This window comes from Nanorana parkeri, unplaced genomic scaffold (assembly GCF_000935625.1).
Source record: "Nanorana parkeri isolate BGI_ZX_2015 unplaced genomic scaffold, ASM93562v1 scaffold104, whole genome shotgun sequence".
Classification (NCBI taxonomy): domain Eukaryota; kingdom Metazoa; phylum Chordata; class Amphibia; order Anura; family Dicroglossidae; genus Nanorana; species Nanorana parkeri.
The window spans coordinates 1,073,962-1,087,178 of NW_017306372.1; the positions used below are offsets into that span (position 1 = coordinate 1,073,962).

General features: G+C 40.9%; 1 protein-coding gene across 1 annotated transcript in view; it reads left to right on the forward strand.

Moving 5' to 3' along the window:
- ZNF827 (zinc finger protein 827) overlaps positions 1–6,054 on the forward strand; it is a 161,192-nt gene extending 155,138 nt beyond the window's left edge. The window contains exons 11-13 of the mRNA XM_018552983.1: positions 841–1,007; positions 3,822–4,013; positions 5,873–6,054. Of these exons, the coding sequence (XP_018408485.1) occupies positions 841–1,007; positions 3,822–4,013; positions 5,873–6,054 (541 nt within the window). The remainder of the gene's footprint in view (positions 1–840; positions 1,008–3,821; positions 4,014–5,872) is intronic.
- Positions 6,055–13,217: the final 7,163 nt, after the last annotated feature.

Sequence of the window (13,217 nt, forward strand, 5' to 3'; positions counted from 1 at the left end):
ATGGGTCCTGTAGGTGCGACCGCGACGGGCGGCATGGAGCTGTACATTAAGACAGCTCCATTGAAAATCATTGGCCGGCGACTTCTCGCGATATCGCACGGCAACAATGCGCAATATCGCGCGGAAATCCGCATAGTGTGAATGGGGCCTTAAATCTCACACAGCAGATGTACAGCTAAGAGGCTGTAGGCCGAGGAATGCCTATACACACTCACAGATGTAGGTTACGTGCGTAAGCACGTTGCCATTTGTTTTGAATGGTACCCCAATGCACTAAGGCAACGCAGCTCCAATGCACATGTCTTGCAGCACACCACAACTCACAGTGAAGCACTATTGTGATGCTGTGTTGCTAAAAATTGTGCATGTCTGGTTTTTTTTTATGTTTTAGTGTGTTACCAACCTATTGATTTGAATTGGGTGCCTTAACACATTGCACATTAACAGGCAGAAAAAGTGTATTAATGCAACGCACCAGGACACCAAGGTGTCACTGAGTCCCTACTTTTTTATACTATAAATATCAAATTTAAACATCAAATGGAGGCTTCTATTGCTAGTTCCCTGGCTGTCAGTATGAACAAGTGGCTTTAGTACTTTTTTAATTACTTACTTGAAATAAGTATGCAGATTTGAAATACTCACTTCACTTTCACCACTCTCCTGATTTGCATACTTGTTCCTGGTCAGTGACTCCGAAAGAAATGAGTTACTGACTGTCTTCTTTCATCTGCCATGAATCAAGAATGTTTCTATTATGTTATCAATGTATTACCTATTGTGTTTTATTTTTGTACTTTGATATTAAAAATGTGTCATAATGTCTGATTCCCTTTGTAGTTGTCATGTGTGTGGCTTTGAGACTGAACTGAATGTCCAGTTCGTGAGCCACATGTCCCTCCATGTAGACAAACAACAATGGATGTATTCGATTTGCTGCAGTGTTTGTGACTTTGTTACAATGGAGGAATCTGATATGAGGACCCACATCAGCACCAAACACTCAAGTAAGAAGGCAGGCTGTGATTGTCACCTTAAAAAACTGTATGTCTACGCATAATAGAATGATGGGTTTTGTTTTGTTCTGCTGTGTCAAGTTTTGGGACCTTAAGGTTAAATGCATTCAAAAACTGATATTGCAATTTACTTTTGGGTTGATTCACATACTCGTATCTCTCAAGGACTCTTTGAAATTCCAGAATAGAATTCTTGGTTCTGCCACAGCATTTAACATTTAACACATCTCTGCTCCTGATGCATTCTACTTCATGTAAAAAAAAACTTCAGTGTTTGTGTGAATGAGACTACCTTTTAATGCTTGTGACAGGTGGGAAGACCTGGGAACTCAAGAGCAGAGACCTTTATGACTAATTCAACCCATTGGAATCTACTCAGTATTATTTAAATGTATTAGTGCAACCATTTTGTAAATGATAGGTGAGATATATTTTCTGGAAGTCAGTTTACAGTTAAAGCTGAGCTCCAGGCTTACCTGCAGTCTTGCACAGTTGTACAGGCTCCTCTCCTGTACTGAAATGGCTTAGGCTCCATTCGTATATCGTTTGTGGTTCCCGCGCGGTTTTCCTTGCGGTAAACGCTAAAATCTTTACATCTAATCTGGAAAGAGGGGTCCTCACTTTCCACTGCTGTAGATTTCCATTTATTTATTTTTTTCTTTACTCTCATTATGTGAAGAATGAATCTTTGCCTTATTATAGAATAAGAGCGTTGTCTAAGTTAGTTTAGTGTTTAGTTTTCTTTATACCTTTTAGGTATTATTGATACCTACTAAGGAAATATCCCCCCTCCTCTTGTTTTTTGTTTTTTTGGGGGGGGAGGGGGGTTCTCGTGTTTTGTTTGTGATGTATTTGATTAATTGTTTAATATTTTATAGAGATATACTTTGTTTATTTAAAGTTTCTTGTATGAATAAGACTCTAGTATACAGGTGAAACTCGAATAATTAGAATATCGTGCAAAAGTCATTGCAGTAATGCTGCAAAAGGGGCCCAAACCAAGTACTGAGTACATATGCATGCTTGTACTTTTCAGAGGTCCGATATTGTTCTATGTACAATCCTTGTTTTATTGATTGCATGTAATAATCTACTTCTTTGAGGTTGTGGATTTGGGGTTCTTGGGGTTTTCATGAGCTGTAAGCCATAATCATCACAATTATGACAAATCACGGCTTTAATTATCTTGCTTTGCATTAATGAGTCTATCTCATATATTAGTTTCACCTTTTAAGTTGCATTAGTGAAATAAATGAACTTTGCACGATATTCTAATTATTCGAGTTTCACCTGTATGTTGGAAGGTACTGTATGTTAAATAAAGATTATGTTAAAAAAATCTTTACATCTACACGGATTCTGCTCGTTGCGGCTATTGCTATAGCCGCGAACATGCAGAATCCGCCCCTGAAATTCTGCTTGGACTTTTTTGTGGGACACGTGGTTTTGTACCGCGTGGCCCCCGCAATAGTCTGAACAATGCATATTAAAATGCATTGTTTTATATGTTTAGAGTGGTACGAATATGTATGGAAAACCGCTCATGTGCGAATAGAGCCTATTTTCACAGTGTGTAACAGAAACTGCAGCAAGTCAGATCGAGCCAGCCTCCTTTTCTGGCTGTGATATCGGTGATATTCAGCCATGGCAAGCCATCCGGTTGTGGAGCCGAGTAGTTGAATGTAGTGTAGCTGGGTTGGAGGTATTGCATGGTACTGTGCTGCCAGGTAACATAGTGTGGAGACCAGAGAGGTAATAGAGAATGTATTGCTGATGTATTGCTGACACTGGGGGAGGAAAGGGGGGGGGTCTGTCAGAGAACACTTTATGGGAAGGGCTGGCTGTTACATATTACAAGCTGCCAGCTTCTAAGGCAGGGGCGGCCACAATTTTTTGTTCGGAGATCTACTTTTCAAATGACAAGCTCAATGAGATATACCAACGAAAAAACACCTGCATTCGGGGGGGCGGGGGGGGAGGGGAGCATGGCGGTGCATTGAAGTCAATGGCACCGCAGCCACGCCCCTCATCCGCAGTGCGGTCGCCCACACCCGGAAGGCAGGCACATTAGTGCCTCCGGTCCTGTACGATCTGCAAAAAAGCTGCAAGCCGTGCCATTAACTTCAATACAACCCCACGCCCCCTCCTACCCCTGAACGCAGGGAGTTGGCCAGCTTGCATTCCAGTGCGTTCTAGAGGTGCCGGCGTCCTGTCCTCCTACGGTGCTCATGTGGCCGACATTACACATTGGGAGAGGTGTCCTGTCCCTTTCCGTCTGCAGCGTCTAGCACATTCAGCTGGCAGCCACACGAGCAGCGTGGGAGCATAGCCGTTGCTAGCTCCTTTTGCACCCGAGGCAAGAAAAAAGAAACGTGCCCCCCAACAGACCGTGGGATTACTGTGCTTGATTGGCCAGCAAACTCGCCTGACCTGAACCCCATAGAGAATCTAGCACTGTGATAGTGGCTCCGCCCCCTGCCACCGCCTGCAGCACTTCGCTCACTTCCTGCTGATCCCTGCTGCATACAGATGGGGGAGGGCAGCGAGGATCCAGAGAAGCCCCGCGGCAGGAGGCCAGGACATCGTGATCTACCAAGGAACGCTTTGCGATCGAATGGTAGATCGCGATCGACCTAATGGGCACCCCTGTTCTAAGGACTTGTTAAACATTATTTGTAACAACATGCATTTCTCTTATAACAATATTTTATTTATATACTTTTTTCTAGCTAGCAAATACTGCATGTTATTAGCGTTGCTTATGTTGGTTTAATAAATCTAACAAAAATTGTATATTTTGTGTAGGTGATGAAAGAAAGACCCCCAGTGAATCAATAAGCCCCTCTTCCTCATCACTTTCTGCACTTAGTGACTCAGCCAACAGTAAAGACGATTCTGACACCCCTTTGAGAAGCCAGACATCAAACAACTTGTTAGTTATTTCAGTAGGGCCCAATGCCCAATCCTGTGTCAGCAGTGAAGAAAAGCCAGACAAAGGTAACCATAATGCACCAAGGTTTTGGATACATACAGTATAAGTTCAGGTCAAATTGATTTTTTCACTTTTGAGTTCCTGCTGTTAGTCTCAGTCACCTGCAATGACATGTCCCTTCTGGAGATTCCAACTCTTTTGCTCAATGCCAGAGGGTCACACTCCTCCATTTGCAGTTTCTGTACTCTAAAGTAATTGAAGAAAATCAGTGTGAAGCTGGAGACCTTTATATTGGTAGCCATGCCATGTGAGGGGTAACTAAAAGTGACAGCAAGCATTCCTGCCGATTTGAAGTACTTATTGTTTCACTTAAATATGTTGCAAAACCTCTAAGGCTGGCTGATTTAAAAAACCCGACTGTTATAGGTTCCGGTGGTCTCACTTCTCCTCTTGGTCTCTCAGCTGTTTGCTGTTGCTTTGGCTCCTTAGGCAACAACGTGTAAAGGTGGCCATACACTCTACAACCATCGCAAGACTTTAGTCTTGCGATGGTTGTAAAGGGATTAAAAAAACGTACGATCTGCCTATCTTGGACAGGCAGATCGCACTCTCGATCATCGCAAGCCCGCCCTCCTGAGAGGCGGGCTTCCGATGACCGCAATGCTGAACGGGCAGTGTGCGCGTGCGCACACCGGCCCGTTCAGCATTTATCTTCCGAGCACCGTTCTAACCAGCCGAGAATCGTACGATTCCCGGCTGGTTTTCGAACATGCTGGTTCGACAGAAGACGTGCGACCGTACAGTAGAAACTGTCGCACGTCTCTGTTCACACTGCTCGATTATCGTACGAAAACCCGATCGCATACGATTATCGTACGATAATCGTGCAGTGTATGGGCACCTTTATGCAGATTGCTTCCCTGTGCTGTTACCTTGCTGTTTACAGAAGCAGGAAAACTGTTGGTGGACAGGTCCAAAAATAAGGGGGGAGAGAATTTCAATGTGGTCTTGGTAAACAAAATGCCTCGGATTTCTCCTGACCCCAGCAAGTAATTCCAGCAAGTATCAGTAGATCTCTCACTGCTCGGCATTGTCAATGAAAATCTTCCTAAAGTAAGAGCTTCTGCTATTCAGTTGGATTTGGAAAGGTTTGCAGCAGATCTTAAGCATTATTTTTCTTGTAAAGCAAGTGGTAGTGAAATAAATATGGAGTTGACCATTGCTGGTACAGAGATAGGCAGCTAGATTGATCAGTGTATCTTGGTTTTCTTGTAAAAGTTAGGCATTGTTCATGCACTTAACTGTCTCCTAGGCCTCGGTATTGGTCAGTGAGGCTCAAGCAGAGGGAACAGTGGAGCTAATAGGGAGGCTCAAGCAGAGGGAACAGTGAAGCCAATAGGAAGGAGGCTCAAGCAGTGGGAACATTGAAGCCAATAGGAAGGAGGCTCAAGCAGTGGGAACAGTGGAGCCAATAGGGAGGCTAAAGTAGTGGGAACTGTGGAGCCAATAGGGAGGCTAAAGTAGTGGGAACAGTGGAGCCAATAGGGAGGCTAAAGTAGTTGGAACAGTGGAGCCAATAGGTAAGCTAAAGTAGTGGGGACAGTGGAGCCAATAGGGAGGCTAAAGCCGTGGGAACAGCAGAGCCAATAGGGAGGTTCAAGCAGTGGGTACAGTGAGGCCAATAGGGAGGCTCAAGCAGTGGGAACAGTGGAGCCAAGCTTGACTTTTAAAGAAAGTCAAGTTTTGCATCTAAATTTATCTGTATGTACCTTCTGATTGGTTTTCACTGGAAGCACTTTCTGATTATGTATTTTTCCACTGTGTTCCCAGTTTGAATTGCCTCGCTTTAATAAGTGTCTTTTTTTTTTCTTTTTTTCTCAAGTATCTGTGAAAACTTCAAATTTCTTCATCCTTTACCTTTCAGGTTTTGAATGTGTTTTCTGCAATTTTGTCTGCAAAACAAAAACCATGTTTGAACGACACCTGCAGATTCACCTGATCACACGAATGTATGAGTGTGATGTGTGTCATAAGTTCATGAAGACACCAGAACAGCTGGTAGAACACAAGAAATGCCACACAGTCCCTACCGGTGGGCTCAAGTAAGGAAAGCAAGTACAAAAACTTTTCCTGTGTTAAGCACATGTGATGTCCTGTTGTATTCTGTGTTGTCTTTTCTGCATATGCTTATGAAAATAACAGTATCATTACATACTGTATATGTAGTTGTTGTATCACATTACATGTCTATGGACTCCTCTGATCAAATGTTAACAGAAGCCCAATCTTTCATTGGTTGGCATCCAATACGCAGGGTGCCTAGTTTAGTCAGAGCTTAGAAAACAGGCTTGAAGTATTGATAGGCGTTGCCATTTCTGATTTCACAGTGTGTATTTCAGGGCTGTCATGCTGATCCTGACTTCATTATTTAGTGTGTTACTGTCCTACCACAAGCATGCATGAGGAAAAGTTTTTTTCTGACTTTACTGGCTGCATACTTGTTACCTGTCCGTGACACAGTTCTTATTAAACCAATGTTTAGGATGACACCCCTGAAGAAAAAACTGCCCTTGTAGTAGGTATTGTAGGTAGTCCCCTTGTACTGCTCCTGTAGGTCTAAGGTGCCTGGGTTATAAATCAATTTTTTTTAAACTCTTTCCTACCATATTTTAAAATAGCAAGTTCGTATTCAACACTAGCACTGATTAGGCTATTTTTTGTTTTTTGTGTGTCTGGCTTTGTGTTAATGATCCCTTTGAAAAGTAAATGAGTTAGGCTTCAGTTGGAAGTTTAGAAATTTATTATTTTGGATCCCCAAATTAGATTTTGTGAATTGTGTTAAAGAGCACATGATTTGGAGTCCCGTGTAGTGTTAAACAGGATACCCTGATTAGCTAATTTGCACATTGTATTAAAAAGCATGTGGTTGTACTTCGGGCCCTGGCCAGGGACATATTTGCCATAAAGCAGTCAGGGGTAATTGCTTAGGATAGCAGAGCAATGAGGGACAATATCTATCCCCAACATTTGCAGTTTGCATGTAGTGTTTAGTTTTGCTTTTGCCTTGTCTATCCATTCTAGAATAATGTGGATGAATCCAGATACAAAACAGAAGAAGGGAGAGGTGCAGGGCTGCTGACGGTAGTCACAAGACACTTTGCAGCTCACAGCCACCTTGATTGGTGGACCATACTGTCCATTGGTAGCCTTTCAGTTAAATTCTGTGTACTGCAACCAATAACACATTCAGTTGTATTTTGTCAGATCACACATAGGAGCCTATGATCATGTTTGCAAGATCTCTAAATACAGCTCTGGACTGGACTGCAAAAAAGTTGAGCGTTGTTAATATGAAACACAGTCAAAATAACGACACATGTTCTTTGTGGCCAGACTTATTCCTCCTCATCTGACTTGTTGCCTTAGAAAGGGGACAGATGGGGAGTATACTGTATAATCATCTCTCCTGCTGTGTGATCCATTACCAACCCAAGCCTCTTAAGCCTATACCACACGCATTAAGTCCTAAAAACATCCATGCGATGTAACGAGGTAAATGAAGCTCCAGTATTTCCATTCCATAAAGCCAATAATATTTCATGATGCTATTTTCATTGGTAGCATGCTGTTTGTCACATCACATAGACTATAACCAGCTGAAAGCATTCCTTTAAAATGGGACAGTTTTGTGATTTCTTTAAAATGATGCAAATTCTGGATAATGACATCAGTTGTTGAACACTTTTAAGTGTTTGTGGTTCTAATAATAAAAATTCGATTAAAAAGGGGGGCATAGCATCCAAAACATTCAAATATAACATGAATACGCTTGCCTTGTTCAAGATTCAATAATAGTAATAAAGTACACAATGCGTGGGCATATAATGTTCTTTCTCTAAAAAATGGCCTTCAGGTACCATACATTTAGTTAAGAAAATGCTAAAGATTTGACATTGGATTGAGCGTCAGGATTTCTACATCAGCATTTTTCATTATCTGTTAAATTCCTTTGTTTATAGTGTCCCTTGCTGGCAACCTCTTTGATTGCCTTTCAGGGGAATATATGTTAGTCAAGTTATGGTTCTCAGTTCATTATATTTATTTACAGTTGGATAACAATATTAAACTGTCAAGAAAGTAATGTGAGCAATATTGGATTTTGTAAATGAGTGTAAAATTTCCTCTGGGCTCACACAATAATATATGTTGGCAGTTTATAGGATCATCTTAGTTTTCAGGCATTTTTCTGAAGTGTTTAGTGGAAATGTCATAAAGTGTTGTTATTACCTCATGGCATTCGTTCTACAGAAATGAAAATGTCCACTTTATTTTGTCTGTTCTCCTGTTAGGTGCCCATTCTGCATTTACTCCACAAACCGCCCTGCAGCCATGGAATGTCACTTGAAGACGCACTACAAGATGGAGTACAAGTGTCGAATCTGCAAGACGGTCAAGGCAAACCAGCTGGAGCTGGAAGTGCACATCCGCGAGCATCGGCTCGGGAATCATTATAAGTGCGACCAGTGTGGCTACCTCTCAAAGACGGCCAATAAGCTGATTGAGCATGTGCGCGTCCACACAGGGGAGCGCCCCTTTCACTGTGACCAGTGCAGCTACAGCTGCAAGCGCAAAGACAATCTCAATTTGCACAAGAAGCTTAAGCACTCTCCCCGCCAGACCTTCAGTTGCGAGGAGTGCCTGTTCAAGACCACCCACCCTTTTGTCTTCAGCCGTCATGTCAAGAAGCACCAGAATGGTGAATTCATAGAAGAGGAGAAGAAAGTCCAGACTACGAACCAGAGAGAGGCTACCCCACTGCTCATGGTCAATGACTCTAGAAGTCTCTTGTCACCTCTTTCTGTTATGTCTGCCTCACAGGCCCTCCAGACTGTGGCTATGTCGGCTGCGCAGAGCAGCGGCATGGAGACGCATTTAGCCCTTAAAGCCTTTGCAGTACATGGTAACTTATCATCTTTGGATAGATACCAGAACTCTGAATTTGCTCATCTCATTCCCTTAACAATGCTGTTCCCTAAGAACCATTATGATGTCACATTCCATCCTCCCAGACCTCAGACGGCACCACCTGGTGTCACTACACCGAAGCACTCCTTCCTTGCTTACCTTGGACTGACAGAAAGGGCAAAAACTGTTTAAAGGTGGCCCTTAACCTGTCTTGGAAACCTGGCAGGTATACATTGCTGCAAAATATAGGTTTGAACGGTATGAAAATGTGTACTGTATATCATTAGCAAGATTAGATAATGGGCTCTGTGTATACATATTGCATTTGCATAAAGCTGCTTAACTAAGTATTCAGAGAGGTAACCTACTGCATACTTCTACATATCAGGTGCTCCATCTTTTAACTTGCGTTAAAGTCATAAAGAAATATCAGTTGTCCTCTTGTTTGGTAGAGAAATGTAATTTTTACACACGCCTGCTGTTTTCACCATAGTTTCCACCAGTGCTTGTGGGGAGTCCCAGTAATTTCTGTACACTAGGGTTCTAGTAGAGTCAAGGAACAATCTAGACTACAATTTGAGAGGCAGAGACTCATGATTGGAAATGTCTGAAGCAAGAGCAGATTGCACTGCCAGTAATAATTTCGATTGCATTAGGGCAAGATACAGGACATATGTTCTATCAGACACTTATAAACATGAGTCTCATTGCTCCACTATACAGCTATGTGCACTGGACCAGTCTACTACACTGCAATCCAAGCTCTGTGGAAGCAGTGTCATATCACTGATTTATAGCCAACAGCCAGTACATAGGGTTTTTTTTAGAGAAGCCCTTGATATCAGCACTTCAAAAATTTGATATGGTTGCTTCAAACAACAAGTTTCAGTGTCAAGGAAAGGGAAACTCGTTTAATAGGACTAATTGCCAACATAAAACTGAGCTGTATATTTGCAAGCATATATGAAAAAAACAAGTTTGATCGCTTTGGTCATTTAGATATATTTATTAACCTATTGCTTATTCTGCTACAGGTTATCCGCAGCCTGGCCTTGTCTATGGCAACAATGTACATTACCTGTACACCTGCACATGTCACTTAGGCCAGAGTTAGCCAGTTTACTTGGAGTCAGTGCATTTATACAAGTAGTCCTTCAGTGGAAATGATGACTGTGCTTTTTATGATTTATATATATATATAATATAATATATCCAGATAAGGTTGAGGAAGCTGGGTACAGTAGTCTTCCAGCAGCTATGCTGACAAGTAAACATGCAGTGACCAATGGCTGACCAACCAGGCCAAATGTGTAACAGGCAGCTTTGTGGCCTATTTCAGAATGTCTCAGACATGTTCTAACATGAAGGTTTTTATTACCCATTCACTAAGGATCTTCCTGCTGGAAAACAGGTCAAGGACCCACTAAGCTCAGCTGATAAAGCCAAGTTTGCCCGGCTATTGTATTATGTTTTTTGTTTGGAAGTACACTTAGCAACTTGTTAAAGCTACCAAAAATGTAACTCGGACAAAACAAAAGCAGGATGGTATCAAATAAAGTATTTCTGCAATATTCCGGAATGCCTGAAACTGAGAAAGTGTACCAGTCACAGCGAACTCAGGTATTTTGTTGCCGGACTTGCTATTTTGGATCTAATGTGGTAGGCTGCAATTTCATGAATTTAGGTATAGACTGAAAAATCGGCTGCTTCTAATGTGATGAATTGGATTTTTCACTCTGACTGTATTTATTAAGGCAAAGAAAAAAAGTTTGGTACCCATAAGCACTAAATCCACTTCATTGTCCTTATTCTGGTAACAGGTGAAATATAGGCTGCTGCAGACCATTGCTGTTTGTTCGCTTACGATTTGAGCAATATCTTTTGGTAATGTAGTAAATATGCAGTGGGTACCTTTCTGTACCGAGATGAGATGTGTCCGTAGATATGGATATCAGGAAATCCACTAACCAGGATTAAAAAGGGTGTTGGAGAAATGCTGGGTACTAGCAGGTTCCCAGGCTAAAAAGGCAGTTTTGCACAGTGCTTTGTCTTGCACTATTTCATGTTTCCCAGTTACAGGAACATTATGATGCTTGTAATTGAGATTATTTCACTTCTGAACATGAGAAGACTGACATTTCAGACATTTAAAATGTACGTGTATATAAGACAATATATTTCACACATATCCCCATATTAGTACATTTTGTGGATAAACGCTTGTGTCATGTTATTCCCAGAACAAAAACTCAAATGTATCTAACAGTCATTTGACAGAATGATTATAATGAGAAGTAGTGTATGTACAGTGGTGAAGAGGAAAAAATCAGTAATCATAAATGTGTGTGTATATGGGTCCTTGGCCAGTTCTTTCATTTAAGTAACCCAAACAACCTGGGGAAAATCTGTATGTCAAGGTGGTGTATATGTACTCCGAAAACAAAGCTGTGTGGCACTTATTTTTATGTGTGTATGTTTATATATAATGTTTTTGAACGTAACCACTTTACTGCATATTCCTTCTTCCAAATTACCGTACTTGACTGCAACTCCATACATAAAACATCCAGTGAGCGGTGGGTTTATGAAAACTTGTTAATGGAAGACATCAGGGGAGACCTGTACAAGCAGACAAGAAGTACAACTGCTCAGATGACCACCGTTTACTGCAGAAGGGCATCTCCAAACAAATAGCACAACAGATCTTGAAGGATGGACTATAGCAATAGAAGACAATACCAGACTCCTCTCCTCTTAACTAAGAGGAGGGTATGGTAGGCATGGAGGGTGCAGGATCAGCATTACTGGATGATGGAAACTTGAAGTGTTAATTTGCTTAGCCTAATGACTCTTGATTTGTGCTATTTTATATTTCAAAAGTAGAGTAAGAATTTGGCATGAGCAGAATTAATTCATGGATCCCTCCTGTTTTATGGTATGTAGCTTCAGAATGATGGTGTAGGGCTATAAGGAATGACCACCAATTGAGTATTATGCAACAGGATACTAATAATGTGGCCACTGAGTGTGTGTGTGGGTATTTTTTTTTTCTTCATATATTTTTAATAGTAATTTCCATTGTAATTTCTGTTCAAATGTAAAGTCTGTGAAGAGTAATTATATATACACAAAAGTTTTGTCTGGTAGCTTGTAGAGGATTTCCATTCTGCTAAGCTGAATTTCCTCAGTTGGGCTGCATCCTGTGTTTCAGAACTGCACATTACTATTTATAGCTTACAAACAACACAATGCGAATATGTTCTTTTCTATGTTACTGTTACTGTATGACACTTTATAGTAAACCTCTTTTGTGCAGAAGGATCCTTTCTGACACCAGATTGTACAATCTGTTCAGTTTAGATAGAATTGTAAACAAATCTTCATATTTGTGGGTTTACATACGCTCAAGTGAAAGTTATAAAACCTGGATGAGGTTCTATAAAATAGTCTATCTAAAGCCAATAGATAGAGAAGAGTTAGCAGCTTTGTCAGATTTTTGTTTCTGTCTTGGTCCCCACAAGGGAGATGAACCCTCTCTGTTTCTGCTGGTTACCATTGTCACCACGACTGAAAGTGAGGAAAAGATTTTGAGTTGTCACCTGAACAGGAATAGAGGGGAAATCTTTCCATGGGGATACTTGGTCTGGTGACATCTAAGAAGGGCATTCCCTTACATTGGAGAGAAATCCTCCCACTTCCCGTTCCATCTGTAGGACAGACATTAAAGGGAAATGTCTCCATTGAAAAAGAAATAGAAAAAAATCTGACAAGGTTTTTAAACCTTCTGCATTCTTTTAAAAAAAAAAAAAAGGTTTAACGTTAATCTAATGGATTTGTGAAGCTTGCAAAACAATCTTCTTTTTTTTTTTTCTTTTTTTCCCCTAAACCAATTTTCTTACATTTTGAATGTAAGAAATGTTTAGTTTTCGTACTATGGAAACTCATTATACTAGATGGTAAAATCATATTGTAATGTGTTTCTGGCTTAAAGTGAACCTGTGCTAGACTGTGCACACTAAAGTCTTTACATATTCCCAACAAGCAGTTAAAGCACTTTAAAAACAAACCCTTACCAATCTCTGTATCTGTATGCATTGTGGAGAAATGAAAACATACAACAGAAGCACTGAAATCACATCTCTTACCTTTACTTTCTATGGAGAGCAGATCTATGGAGCACATTCCTCTAATGTAAACACACTAGGTGTTTCTAAGCTGTTCGAAACCTACTAAAACGTGACTTGAGTCTTTGTTTGTGATCCTTGGAGATTTTTGTGAATTAATCACATCAAAGTATTTAAATT